The sequence below is a fragment of the Diplotaxodon limnothrissa genome, linkage group LG7 (assembly GCF_057381915.1).
Source record: "Diplotaxodon limnothrissa isolate DT_005_m linkage group LG7, D_limnothrissa_male_GT1.1, whole genome shotgun sequence".
Taxonomy (NCBI): domain Eukaryota; kingdom Metazoa; phylum Chordata; class Actinopteri; order Cichliformes; family Cichlidae; genus Diplotaxodon; species Diplotaxodon limnothrissa.
Genome location: NC_140602.1, coordinates 51,776,046 through 51,790,826, shown reverse-complemented (window position 1 = coordinate 51,790,826; position 14,781 = coordinate 51,776,046). Strand labels below are relative to the sequence as shown.

Sequence of the window (14,781 nt, the reverse complement as noted above, 5' to 3'; positions counted from 1 at the left end):
GACAGTCTCAGGTGTACACACTGCTACAAAACAGCACCAGAGAAGGAGGATTTAGTGTTTGTGTCATTACGAGTGCTAAACAAGAAGAGTTCCCAGATGGTACAGTGGACACATGTGTGACTCCTGTGATTAAAGCATCTTTCTTTCAGCTTAAGGAGTGAACCGTCAGCTGACTGACATGACTGACTTTAATTACGCATAAAATCATCACATTCTCTGTAAGATTAAAGTCAGCTATTGAACGGCGAATATTTTGAAGTGAAGGCTTTAAAACCAAGTTAGTACAAACGTCGCTAATGTCACATAACTTTCCCGACATGTTGCCAACAGTAATGTTTTAATGTTCTTCATTATAAAAACATTTGCGCATAAATAAGTGACATAATATTCAGTACTTACTTCTGGAAGTTTACTCTTCGTCCGCTCCGCTTCCGCCGTTTTTTTTCGGCAAAATTATCCAAACCACCGCCGCGCTATGAAGTCTGGGATATGTTGGGCCATGAAGGCTACACAGACCCATCCTTAAAATTCAGGGAAATTAAGGACACATTTGAGGGCCGCATTTCGAGCAGCCTTTGAATTGGGACAGTCTTTGTCGTGTCGCTGTGACATAATCGGCCTTAAAATGCGGCCTTTAAGGCTGCAGACCCCAAATCCGGTCATTGGTACTTCCTGGCTTGTGTAGTTACTAGGTAACAAAAGCTCAACACTGCCCCTAGCGTCCTGGAGCACTTCCGTTGTGTTTTGGATTTTGCATGTGTTTTTTGGAGTTTGCGCGTGTTTTGGGGTTTGCACGTGTTTTGTATTTTGCACGTGTTTTGTATTTTGCACGTGTTTTGTATTTTGTACGTGTTTTGTATTTTGCATGTGTTTTGTATTTTGCATGTGTTTTGTATTTTGCACGTGTTTTGTATTTTGCATGTGTTTTGTATTTTGCATGTGTTTTGGAGTTTGCACGTGTTTTGTATTTTGTACGTGTTTTGGATTTTGCACGCGTTTTGTATTTTGTACGTGTTTTGTATTTTGCACGTGTTTTGTATTTTGTACGTGTTTTGTATTTTGCATGTGTTTTGTATTTTGTAAGTGTTTTGGAGTTTGCACGTGTTTTGTATTTTGCATGTGTTTTGTATTTTGTACGTGTTTTGGAGTTTGCATGTGTTTTGTATTTTGTACGTGTTTTGTCTTTTGCATGTGTTTTTTATTTTGTAAGTGTTTTGGAGTTTGCACGTGTTTTGGATTTTGTAAGTGCTTTGGAGTTTGCACGTGTTTTGTATTTTGTACGTGTTTTGGATTTTGCATGTTTTTTATATTTTGTACGTGTTTTGTCTTTTGCATGTGTTTTTTACTTTGTAAGTGTTTTGGAGTTTGTATGTGCTTTGTCTCTAGGGGCCACCGTAAACATTCATGTAGCATCCCTTACCGGAGCTCGTGGTGAGATAGCTCGTCCAGCTGACGCAGCTTCCCACGGCCATATTTCACAGATCTCAGATCCTAATAAATAGCCATCTGTTAACAGCTAGTATGTGAAGATAAATTGCGAATTTAACTTTTATTTCAGTTTTTCTTACCAGGATCTTTCAGCTAATTTGGCGGTTGCCTCGTGAGTAGCGGTTGCCTCGTGAGTAATGGCTTCCACAACAGGAAATGTTGACTAACAGAAAGTCATCTCAAGGCATACTCGCCTCCTAGCGGCGGGGAGGGAAAATTACACCTCCAACCTTATGCAGCAGCACAACCCACAAATCTGATGTGGGTTACACATTGTATTAATACAATTTAAAATGTCACATCAGTAGTTTAGTGGTAATTAAAGTTTGTTCAGAGTTTACAAACCGATGATGATTCATCTCATAAGTCATGACACACTGCTCTCCCCATAAGTTTATTAAGTTAAAAGTATTGGTACTGGTATCGCCAATACTGGCCCTGTATATACTTATTGGATCAACACCAAAATCTGCAGTATCGCACATCACTACCCCCCAATGTTCACTGACATGACTGCACTGCCGTGTAGAAGCCGAAAAGCTCGCTCTGCACGTGCATATAAGCAACAAATTCACAAACACAAACTCGGCCGCATACGCAACTGCACACATTCTCGCAACTACACACACGCACACAGGCACTCACATCCAATCTCACAGCTAACATATTGTTCTCAGACCAACACAATGCATTATCTCCCCCGCAGTTGTTCCTCTCTCCCTCACAACCGGGCACACGCTCCATCCTGGTAGCTCTGTGTGTGCCGTGCAATGCTGAGAGGAGTGTAGCGTTGTCAGTCATTAATCTGCTACAGCACAGCCTGTAATCCTGATGACAGAGCGGAGCGGGCTTACAGAGAGCAGAGAGGATCTGAGCCCAGCCTGGAGTGGGGAACAAAGGAGCCAGAGAAGACTGGCTTTGAATCTATAAAGAGAAAGGAAGTGTGTGTGAGTGTGTGTGTGTGTGTGAGTGTGTGTGAGTGAGTGTGTAAGGATTCTGAGGTGAGGTCGGTAACTATTTTGTCAGCACTGCTGCAGTGTTATTCAAGAATGCTGGCACACACAAAAGCTACACATGGAAAGCTACCCTGGCTGCCGGTGTGTCACACTGACATATAAGATAAAGCGCCTCTGGTCCAGGCTTGTCTGCAGAGAAATGTGAGAGAACAAGCTTATTTCAACGGCCTCTTCAAAGAAACATCAAGGGTCAAAGTTGGCTCACGCAATTCGGTGCAACATCAAGGAGGCTGAAAATGAAGGAGGGGTGGTGGTGGGGGGGGGGCATGTCTGGAGGCATCAACAAGCATGTATAATGGGCATGTGAAAACAACCGGCCCTACACGCTGAGAGGAAGCGGTAAAGCTATTACTGCATGAATCATTGAGCTTCGGCTGCTACTTTGCCACATTACAACTAAAGAGGTCATTTCGCAGTCACTCAGTGAGAAGTCAAGAGGTGCAGCAGCCTTAACCTGTCCGCCGGTCCTGCAGCGAATATTGTTTGGAGGCTAATGCAATAAATGATGCAACATAAACTGTCTTCTCTCAATGACTTAATAATGATGCTGATAAACAAGCCCCAGAGTTGCAATGATACTTGAAAGTACTTTCTTTTCTTTGAACTGAGAAAGAAGCCTCATTAGTGACCAAATAAAAGAAAAATATGGATTGAATGCGGACCTGGGGATCCAAATTAAAACACACACACACACACACACACCGACTGACACAATGCCTGGGCACATCCTCTGGCTTATCTTTGTAGATTTCAGAGGCACTACACACAAACGCACAGTTATATTTATGAGCGCATGCATCAGTTGGAAATGGTAAATAATGAATTAAAAAGTACCCATTTCAAGACGACCTGCCAAGTTTCTGAGTCAACTGCGATAGCTGCATATTGGTTTAATAAAATATGAGCTAAATTCTCCCCTGGCACTGATGCAAAAAAAAAAAAAAAAAAGGCAGGGTGGGGGCAATGTAACGTAAACACGCCGTGTCTGGGGCTGAGAAAGGACTCAAAGTGGTTCTGTGACACGAAGGGTTTTCGAGGGTTTTTCCAGCTGTGGAGAGAAATGTGATGGGATGTCCTCGGCACACGCTGAGGTAACAGGAAAACAAAAAAAAAAAAGAAGGAAAATTCCAACCAGCTGAATTCGTTAATAATCTATTTGGCTCTGTTCTGGACATCTTCCACTCAGAGGAAAACCTCAGAGAAGGCACACGCAGCAGAGATCTTAAGAAAGAGTGGGATGATATGTGACAAGGGGGCCCTGACTGAATTCATGCTGGAGGAGGTTCAGAAGAGCCAGACCAACTTCCCAATAGTATACAATATTAGCTTTGGAGGAACACCTACGTAGGAGCTGTTCTCATTAAAATGGTTTTAATTCCTTTCCCTTCTAATGGCTTTCTCTATAGTTTGTGTTATTTAAAGCTCTTTGCATTTTTGAACCCCCCTTCCTTAAGACTGAGGATATTTATGCCACAAATCAAACACACTGGAATTCGACTTTCAGCTGCTTCCTTAATCACAATGGGGTGCCACAACAAGAAGCTCCACATTTCTTGACAGAATTTTTTGTACACCAGACACAATCCCCAAATGATTTGTGCCTCCTGCCGGAATCGAACTGGCAATCATTCATTTGATAGGAAAACATAAACCACTTCACTGTGGAGCCTCTGCACTAGGGTTTTAGTAGTTGTAGTAAAACTAATATCAGGTTTTTAGGGCCGAAACTTGTTTTTATGTCTCTTTGAGTTGCCACGGTGTGGGGTCATTTGAGATTTGCATGCCTTTTTTATTTTATATTCGCGTACGTGACACTTGGTCATGTTGCAGCCAATAATCAGTCTTGTGTGAAAAAGCTTTCTCCACATCTAAAAGGAGTCACTCTGCCCACACGCTGTGGCAAATATATATATATATATTTTTTTTTTTTTTAAAATGTGCAGGGGTATCCTACAAAAAGGTTGAAGGCTGTCTTCGGCAGTTCCCCCTTAAGTGCTGTTTCTTACATGACATTTTGGACAGTGGAAATTGCAAAATTGCAGGCTGGAAGTGCTTTTCCTATCTTTTTAAAGGCTCCCACTGCCATTGATTAGCCTTATTTTAGAGCCCCTTAGGCATTTGGCTAGAGAAGCCTGTTGTAGCAAAGCATTTCCGTGAGGTTTGAAGAGAGAATTTTTAAAAATATTTCCAATCACGCTTCTTTATAATGTGAGACGTTTGCTTGTGCAGAAAGGACATACAAGAGACAGGAATGTCTTTCACAGAGACGTTTATTGAGGTCAATAGAGTGCAGCAGAACAAGTTAACATGTGTCAAGCCACTGTCACTCTGGAAGCCTTCCTGACAACAAGGTGCACATTTCACAAAGTGTATCCGTTTCTGAGCATTCCGCATTCCTCACTGTCTGGATCCAAGATGTTACACATGTGGTGAGCCCGTTGAGACAGAGAATGTGAAACTATGCAAGGTCTTCCTCCCCAGCATAGAAGCGAGTAGCTCTGAAGGTACCAGATGCTGAATCATTACATTCCTCCACGTCTGGCTGTTTCACTGAACGGCTCTGGTACAGTAATTGGCCTCTGAGAGACTCCTCATCAGAGTGACCCCTTGTGCTTTTTGACCTCTCTTACAAGTCTTTAGGAGTAAAAGTGTAATGAATTGTTGAGGCTTCGAGTGCATCACTAGCCTAATATTACTTTGAATAAAATGCAACATTAATGTATAACTGCATGAAGAATTTCTAGAAGGTTGGTTCAAAGAACAAATAAAACTAGAAAGTGCATTTTCTGAAGAAACTGCAGTGTGAATGCAGTTTCTTCTATACGGAATAGATAAAATATAATAATAAAGATTAGAAGAACAATACTGTGAATGCTTTTCAAGCATTCACACTAATAAAAACAAAAAAAATGGTGATAAAAACTGTCTGCCTGTTTCAATCTTTGAACATAAGATGTCAACAATGTAGATTTATGATTTATGTGTTGGTTTCATTAAACCATGCAAACCTATACACAATGCCAGAGAAAAGGATTTTTTCATGTTTATCACTCAGCTGATTTCCTGTTTTACATTTTTTTCCATTGGCTCTCGTGCAGACTTGGTAGTTTTAGTTTGTTTCTTTTCCACACAAGTTCCATTCACCACCTCTTCACCAGCTCCTTTACTAAGCTCTTCCTTATAGCTACTGTGCGCAGCCTCACCCTACTTGTCAGACTGTCTATGAAGCCATTGTTGTCCAGCTGTTCAAACATTTCCTTGAGCAGTTCCTGTCTATTTTTCCTTGTGCATGCCTGTTTGTCTGCTCTTTGAGTTATCATCTTTTTTTCTTCCTTTTTTTAGTCTCGTTTGATTTCTGCTTTTGCTTCCTCCCTTGCTGGATCTGTTTGCTTCTCCCGATCACCTTTCTTGCCATTAAAAAATTTGGATTTTGGACTTTTGCATTTGCGTTCTTCCATTTCAAGTCACGCGCATCCTCTTGGAGGCTAACGCCACAAAACTTGTCCTCTCGATGTTACTGATGTGCTTGTTCCCTTGTTCCCTGCTTGTACCCGCACTGTTAGTGGCAAACACTCGCGTCTTCAAAATGGCATGTCATGCAGCAAAACCCATGATGCCACACAACAGAGCATACAAAACAGCAAGAACAGTTGAACAAAGAGGAAGAGTTCACGCCTGTTCTGCCTGCAGGGCAGTCAGTGTGCTCAGGAACATGTTTGACAATTATTTTCAGGGGAATATGTCACTGCTTGAGAAGACTTTTCTGAACATCAAAGTCGGTCTCTCTGAAGACATGTTAGATAACTTCAAAGTCTTGTGACTGCTTTGCCAAGAGGTGCTTTCCCTTTGTTTTGCTCAGCTAGTTTTGTTTTCCATTTCATTGTGCAGCAGATGATAAAGACTGTGAGTCCACGTTGCATCATGGACCTGCTCTCTGTAATTTACCGCTCAAGGTCTGAACAGGCATCGGGCGAGACTTTAACCACCAAAATATTCTGACAGGTAGGTACGCGAGGAAGAAGCTCCGAGAAGGTCTTTTGAAGCTGTGCCATTTCTTTCTCTCTCTTTTTTTCTTACTTTGAAAGCATCATGAAGCGAGATGCCATGATGAAATTACATTATAATTTTGTAATTTACAAATTTTTGTCTGATTGCACATCAAATCTATCATTCTAACTATTTTTTTTTCTCCCTAAGGTTGTTATTTTGAAGGCAGCAACGATATTGTCCGAGAATTACTATGACCTTCAGGTTACACGGAACACAAGAGAACGGATGCTCCAGACAATATTTTTCTTTATCTAACAAGATTTTTTTCTTTTTTGTGAGACCTTCCTTTCATTCCTCAAAGAAAATCAGAACAAATAAATGCTGCCAAAGTCTCTGGATGATAAAGGTTTTTAAACGAGAAATGTATATAAGTATGTATGAATACAAAGTGCAGTATGGCAGAAGGGAACAGCTGCTCCCTTTTCAGAAATGATCAGCTGTTGTGCTGCCTTTATTTCCCACGGCATCAAAACAGCAACTAGAGGCTGAGGCCTATACGTCTTCTTAATTAGTAAGTCATCCTCCAACAATATCCTGCATACATGCTGTTATGAACCTCATCTACCTGCTGCACATATACTAGGTCTCTAGTGACATGATTATATGACTGATGCCGAGGCATTAGTTGGAATTACTGTGAGTGTCGGTGGATGTTATAGAAACATCTCTGCATATTGGCCTTGAGCCCATTCAGGCAAAATAAAATCACAGTATGAAATACATAGCGTGAAGTGGAAAACGAAGCACCCGTTCGTCCAATCTTTGCCTGTCGAGCACACTAAGCATGGTCTGAAATTTGTGTTTGAGTTTGAGTATTTATGGGATTTGTGAAGCTTTGGTTTAAGTTTTCATGAGTAAAACAAAGCAGTGTTGTGCACATTTGACTTACGCTGTGTAGTTAGAAATGAACAGCGGGACTGTGGGAAAATAAAAGAATGGCAGGACGGCTGTTTTTAGCAGCTTTTTGTCTGATGTAAGTCAAGAAAAGGCTCCGGCTCTTCTGAAATAAAGCATAATGATTCGACTAACAGGAACACACTGAGACATGCTGTGTCGCATATTCTTGTTAATCATCCTCTGGTTCCTATCATCCCCTGCCATTTGCATTTTTTTCATGTAATAAAGTATTGTAGAAGTATAAAACATGGAATAATCGCTTACTTTGGCTCTGGATGAGAGGATTTGTTTTATCTGTAGTATGCTGCAATGTAACTAAGGCAACTGAGCTATCCAACTTTGCAGATCACACAGATTATTTCAGTTAATTCATCTCCTTCTTCAAAATTTTCTTCACTTTAATCTCAATACTAAACAAGTTAAAAAAAAGTTTTGTTATGTATGGTGGTGAGAAAAAAGCTTCTGCTTGGACTTGATCTTTGATGTCAGCTGCTGCAATCAAGCACCTAGCCATGCAAATGTAGCATAGCCTCCTCTGGCATTGACATCAGCATAAACAGTGTGCACTGGGAGTTTCACTGTATGGGTTTCCATGGCCATCAGTTCCAGTAGGTGTAACATATCAGTGTCCCAGTACTGATGTCTGGTCTTCGTTAACATTACAAATGATACAAATAGGTGTATTAGCACAGGCTTCAAAAACAGGCTGATAACATCAACAGAAAAACTGAGAGGCGTAGGTTAGCGTTTCAAAAACAAAAAAATCAAACAAGTAGAAAACGTTTTATTTGAAGCTGGAAGAGGTAACTATGGCGTCTTAAAGAGTTTAGATGAGGAGTAGACAAAATTTTGTTTCCAGAGTGCCACACTGACTTTGATAAAGTAAGAAAAGGACTGCATGGTGGAAAAATGGCAAATGGCCTGTATTTGTATAGCGCTTTACTTAGTCCCTAAGGACCCCAAAGCACTTTACACTACATTCAGTCATCTACCCATTCACACACTGGTGATGGCAAGCTACATTGTAGCCACAGCCGCCCTGGGGCGCACTGACAGCAGTGTTGCCAACTTAGCGACTTTGTCGCTATATTTAGCGAGTTTTCAGACCCCTTAGCGACTTTTTTTCTAAAAAAAAGTCGCTAAAAAAGACGTGAAAGCACGTATCTCTTTTACTCTCAACAAGCAGCGGGTGCTGTAACGCAGTCAGTTCTTTTACTCTTTTACTCTTATGCTGTTTTGTGGATCACAAGGTTTAAAACTACTTATAAACACACACACAAAGTAACTCCACCAGAGTGCCTATTTCGGGTCACTTTTGCCGGTCCAAGCCCGGGTAAAGGAGCAGGGTTGGAATTGTGACATTAAAAAAACAATAATTGCTAAAAGAAATTTAATTTGTAGTTCTAAATAAACTCTAAATGCATTTAGGACGTTTTTTACTCACTTTATGTCTCTTCCACGATGTTATTTCTCTCTCCAACAACATAGGTTACAATTAGATTAGCATGACCAATTATGCAAATTAGGCGATGACGTCATTTAGCGACTTCTAGCGACTTTTAGGACAACCAATAGCGATTTTCCTTACTGAGGAGTTGGCAACACTGACTGACAGAGGCGAGGCTGCCTGACACTGGCGCCACCGGGCCCTCTGACCATCACTAGTAGGCAACAGGTGAAGTGTCTTGCCCAAGGACACAACGACGAGACTGTCGGAGCCGGGGCTCAAACCGACAACCTTCCAATTACAAGGCGGACTGCCAACTCTTGAGCCACAATCACCCCATAAAGAAACTCAAATCGTGATTTCAAAAAAATATCACCTAAATGCTTTAAGAACATTTAGCCTACATCTCTTCAGGTGTTTCACATTCACCACTGTATAGGTCACTGTTGAAACACATTGGACTGGAATAGAGTTAAACAGCAGAGCAGACTTGTTGCAGTTATTTGTTTCAAGATTCCTCTGTATGCTGCTCTTTCTTATTGATTTTTTTTGAGGGGGGCTGTTTTGTTTTGTGGGCTGGATTGAGATAGTTGGCTGGGTGGTTCCTGTCCTCAGGCCATATTTTGCCTATGTGTGGTTTAGATGCTCAGCCCACAGTTAAACAAACTGCTGATAAATGAAAACAGCTTATATCTATGGCTACTCCTTTCAAGCTGGCTAACATATGTAACCTATCATGATGTACCTTTCACTGAGCATGGTATCCATGAGAGGTAAATATAGGGGAGCTCTCTGCTCTTCAACCAAATATCAACCTGTAAGCAAAATAGCCACCGAGATACTCTTTGGAAGGACTAGTCACGCCCAGAGTGGTCAGTCTGTAAGCTATAAGGTTGTGCTCGTCTCGCTCTGTGTGCTAACGCTGTAACTGATTGGTAAATGGTAAGTGGACTGGATCTTATATAGGGCTTTTCTACTCTACCTGACCACTAAGAACTTTATACAACATGCCTCACTCCCCCATTCGTACAGCCACTGCTTCTTTGGTGAAGTGCTTTCTATCTAACGTTCACACACATTCACTCTCTGATGGATGCATTGGAGAGTAACTTGGGGTTGGTATCTTGCCAAAGGAGCAGCCAGGGATCAAATGACCAGCCTTCCAATTAGTAGATGACCTGGTCTCCTGAGCTAGAGCCACCCCTCAGCCACTTTTGATGACCTCTCACCCTGAAGGCTGGGATAAGCACCAGCCACGATGAACAAAGTGGTTGGCTGGCTCGATGGACTGTAAGTTTGTTATTGCTGCAAACTTACAGTCCATGCTCCTTGCTGACTGCTTTTCTGTGTTAAATATTTAGCACACGAGTAGGAAACTGATACTGAATTTTAGGTAAAATAAATAATAAATATTAATAATGATAAATAAATATTTCTATGCTGCAGCAGGTAGATGGAGACACCTGCTCCAGTACTTCCTGTATAAAGCCCACCCTTCCTATTCTTCAGCATGCATCTTTTGTTTCTCAGCCATAGACAGTATAAAATATGTACTGTACATAGCCACTCTGACATCCCCTATTAGTTTTGGACATTTTGTTTTGAACCCTCAACGCTAACATTTTGGCTGTTGTTAATGCTAATTCTTCAGGTAATGCTAGTTAGCTTGGTTAGCAAGCTATGTCCACAAATTGTATGCATGCAACACACAGACATAATAATTTGGCTAATAAAAGATAGACAAATAATCAAGAACAATTAATAATATTAGTAAGATAATTCAGTAAAAAGTCTCACAATGGCACAAATACAGCAGAGAGATCCACTTCAGTTGCTCGGATTAATGGAGTTGAGGCCTAGCAGCACCTGCTGGCTAGAGCTGCCTATGCCTTGATATCTCTAACTCAATCATCCAAACAGGTAAGTCACAAAAGAATTCAACTTAAATATACCACCTAGAGCAGGGAGGATGTCATTTTACATCATTGGCCATCTATCAAGACTTTTCAGGCTTGAACTGTAGAGCATAAATGTGTAAAATTACAGAAAAAACTTCCAGTATTTCATCGTTCATTGCCCAGATGGTCCTGCAATTATGAAGTGAAAATGTTGATGTTGTTGTTTCTATATGTTTCTGTCTATTGCTTAATGAAAGTACAGGTCAAACTTATGCCAACAGGGTCTTTTTCCTCTAATATATATCACGTCTGATTACTTGAGCTTTCTATTTTTTTTTTTAAATACAGACAGCTCATTCATTTTACAGTATTTGCAAAGAGTAAAGAAAAGAAAAGATCTATAGAAGTAAAGTATAACCCACAGATCAGATCCCAATAAAGGACAGACTGTAGCTGATCCCCGGCCTCCATATTGAAGTAATTTGATAGAAGCTTGTAGTCAGTGAAGGAGTCAAGTCTTCACAACTTCAGCCGGCAGAACATCGGGTGCATCCTGCGTCTTTGAGCCAGCGAATTTCCCGCAATGAGAAGCATCTGCAGCAGAACAGAGTGCGGGGACAGCTCGTGAAACACCTGGGCACCGGCTATTTACCGAGAGAAATAAGCAGCAATGGCGCGTTTTATTGCGCTGTGGATGGGAACTCTCCTCCAGCTTTGCCACGCAACGATTTATACAAACGACTGGGCGATAAAAATAAGAGGGGACCTCGAATCTGTGAACAGGATAGCAGAGAAATATGGATTTACTAACATGGGACAGGTGAGTGCCCTCAAACATGAAGAGGGCAATTATTTACACAATTACCAGACTTGCATTTGGAAGTTTCATTTATTGGAAAACTGGAAATATTGGACAAATCTAACTGTGGAGCCACTAATGGCTTTACTAATATTTTTTTAGGATTGCATCAAAAGCTGTTGATATCTGTCTGCACTGTCTGGTCAGCCGTCCAGGGACGAATGAATTATATCTGCTAAAGATTTAAAGAAGCAGCAGATGAACAGATACATTCATAAATAAATAAATCATGACCACCAGCATGTTTTTCAACAAGAATTTGACCTCTGCATTTAGCCCAGAAATGAGCAATGAGAACACACACGCTCAAAGACACACTACAGGCAGTGCTAGTGCTGGGAACTTAACCAACAACCATAATCCAAAGTTGCTTCTCTATGAGCCACTGCTGCATTAGTTGCACTCATTTCAGACTAATTTTTCTACACTTTCATAAAGTAACAGTTAAACTCCAAAGAAATAGCATGCTGTACTTTATTGCACATGGGATAGATGTTCAGTTTTCACAGCAGGTGATAGGAACCAGAGAGACCCATTCAAACTAAAAAGACTGCTATACAGTAATCTTATATTCCTGAGGTTGAAAATCAAAAAGTAATTATTTCACTAAAAGGATATTAATGAAATATTTAAGGGCATGATTTGTTGTTCTCTTGCAATAGTGTGAGCTGTCATGTGTTTTATTAACTAGTCATTACTCAGTGGACTGCGCTTGTATAAAAATATTAGCTGACATACATTATAGAATGCACACAGTGACGTGGTATGTGCAGCTACACCAGTACACAGATGAGCAGCAGTGTGGCTGAAACCTTTTGGCTCAGGTTGCCCTGGGCTGTAAAACTATCAGAGGTATAAGGTAGCCGTGTTAATAAAAGACACCACGAGCAGTTTAATAATTAAAAAGCTGCTTTGCACAGTAGCAGAGCAGAACGAGCAGCACGCCTCCACCTCCAAACAAAATCATTTCGAGGATCTGATGTGTGTTTTCACCAGATTGGAGACCTGAAGAGGCATTACAGTTTTCGCCATCACGAGACGGCGAATCAATCCAAAATAGGCAACAAAGAAGTGACTGATCGCGTCGCCAAGGAGACCAAGGTATAGTAATGAGATATGAGTAGGACTGGGAAGCTACTGGATTATTAATCAGCAGCATCATGTCCCCTCCGTACACTCCACGTACACATAGGGACACATGTTCATTGTTCTGGTCCCTCCCCTCACATTACAGCTTTGTGTGCACGAACACTAACAACACCTAAAGATGTCAGAAGTCCTTAAAGATCAACAAGGTGTTCAGGGTTGCATCAAATTCTTATAGTATCAATAAGCAGCTTGGGCATATAGTACAATCAGACAGGTTCTAAGCAACTCCCAGTGTTATCTGGTTACACACAAAATCACACTTTCTTTGTCTTCCACCTTCAGAAGTTAAAGAACATAGTCGATAGTAGTGTCAGTGTTTGCCAGGAGGACTTTTTTCCAACTTGGGAAAGGGAACCATCCAAGGAGCTTTTGAGTTTACATTTAGTAAACAGCTAGGGATTCATCTTTTTCACAGCATTTAGCGTACGTCAGACTTTTTAGCATTAATGTCACTTTGTACCAACATTTTTGTTCATGTATAATCGAGTAGTGTCTGAAATCACAACACACTAACATAATATAATTCAGACTGTATGACCTATGAACTGTATATTGAAGATGAATGTTGCCTCAAGCTGAGTTTTTTTAAAATGGAGGATGAATCTGATTAAGAATTCAAGGGACCACTCACTTCTCCTACATCAACGTGGCACGCTAAGGAAAGGCCCAGAATCATAACCTTCTATGTTTGTTATCTGTTTTGATTCTAATGGAGATCACAATTTATAAGTGAACATAATTTTGTATTCAGTGAAACCTCAAAAACACAAAAAGCACAACACAGAAACTCAACTGCAATGAGTTTACTGTGGTGTAAGAGACAAAGGGTTATTTTTATGTTGACTTCTATACAACTGGACTATTGCAAAACAGAGGAGGCTCCCCCTGCTGGCCAACAAAAGTAAAGCTAAATACAGCCTTTAACCATAACATGATTTGATACATCATACATAACAGTGAAAATTCCTGAGAAAGAATCACAGAAGTTAAAAAAAAAAGTGTCCAACGCGAACACTATTATTGTATTATTGTGAATTTTCAGGAATTTCAATAAGTGCCCTATAACGGCTCAGGAACAGGAAACTGCTTCTTTGGTGGAGCCATGTTTGCAGCTTTACTAAGCACGGTATTTTTTTAAAACTGAATTCTAACATGGGCAGCACGGTGGCACGGTGGTTAGCACTGTTGCCGCACAGCAAGAAGGTCCTGAGTTCAATTCCACCATCAGGTCTTTCTGTGTGCTCCGGCTTCCTCCCACCGTCCAAAGACATGCAGCTTGTGGGGATAGGTTAATCGGATAATCCAAATTGCCACTAGGTGCGAGTGAATGAGAGTGCGAATGGTTGTCTGTCCCTGTGTGTTGACCCTGCGACAGACTGGCGACCTGTCCAGGGTGTACCCCGCCTCTCGCCGTATGACAGCTGGGATAGGCTCCAGCGCCCCCCGCGACCCTGAAAAGGATAAGCGGAAGCGAATGGATGGATGGATGGATGGATTCTAACATCAATGCAGGATTATAATGGCAGCTGTAACATGGAGCTGTTCAGGAGTTTCAGAGCACATTAGCACGTATCTGATAAATAAACTCAGAGACCCTAACAACCATTAACAGAACCAAGAAATGTAATTAGTTTTGCAGGAATAAAAACAATTAAAAACTTCTGAATTTGCACCAAATTTAAAACCTTTTAACAACTAAGAGCAGATATTAGCCTCATAAAGGCCCTAGCGGAAAAGTTTAGCGTCCACACTTTGTGATACTTCACTGAACAAAGTTACCATTTTGACCTTAAAACAGTGTTATATGAGCAATTTACAGAATGATCAGGATGTGTTTATATTTCAGTGAGACAGCTGCATGTTGCAGCAATTTGGGATTGTGGGTTTTTTGTTGTTGAACGAAGAGCGTGCAAGTCATTAGCTTGCACTGATTACGTTTGTGCCCTTTGTCTTTGATAAGTCATCAGAGTATCAACC

General features: G+C 41.0%; 1 protein-coding gene across 1 annotated transcript in view; it reads left to right on the top strand.

Annotated features, from left to right (window-relative positions):
• Positions 1 to 11,466: 11,466 nt before the first annotated feature.
• Positions 11,467 to 14,781, top strand: part of pcsk5a (proprotein convertase subtilisin/kexin type 5a) — a 43,270-nt gene continuing 39,955 nt past the window's right edge. Inside the window, exons 1-2 of the mRNA XM_085358387.1 lie at positions 11,467 to 11,616; positions 12,652 to 12,756. Coding sequence (XP_085214513.1) covers positions 11,467 to 11,616; positions 12,652 to 12,756 — 255 coding nt within the window. The remainder of the gene's footprint in view (positions 11,617 to 12,651; positions 12,757 to 14,781) is intronic.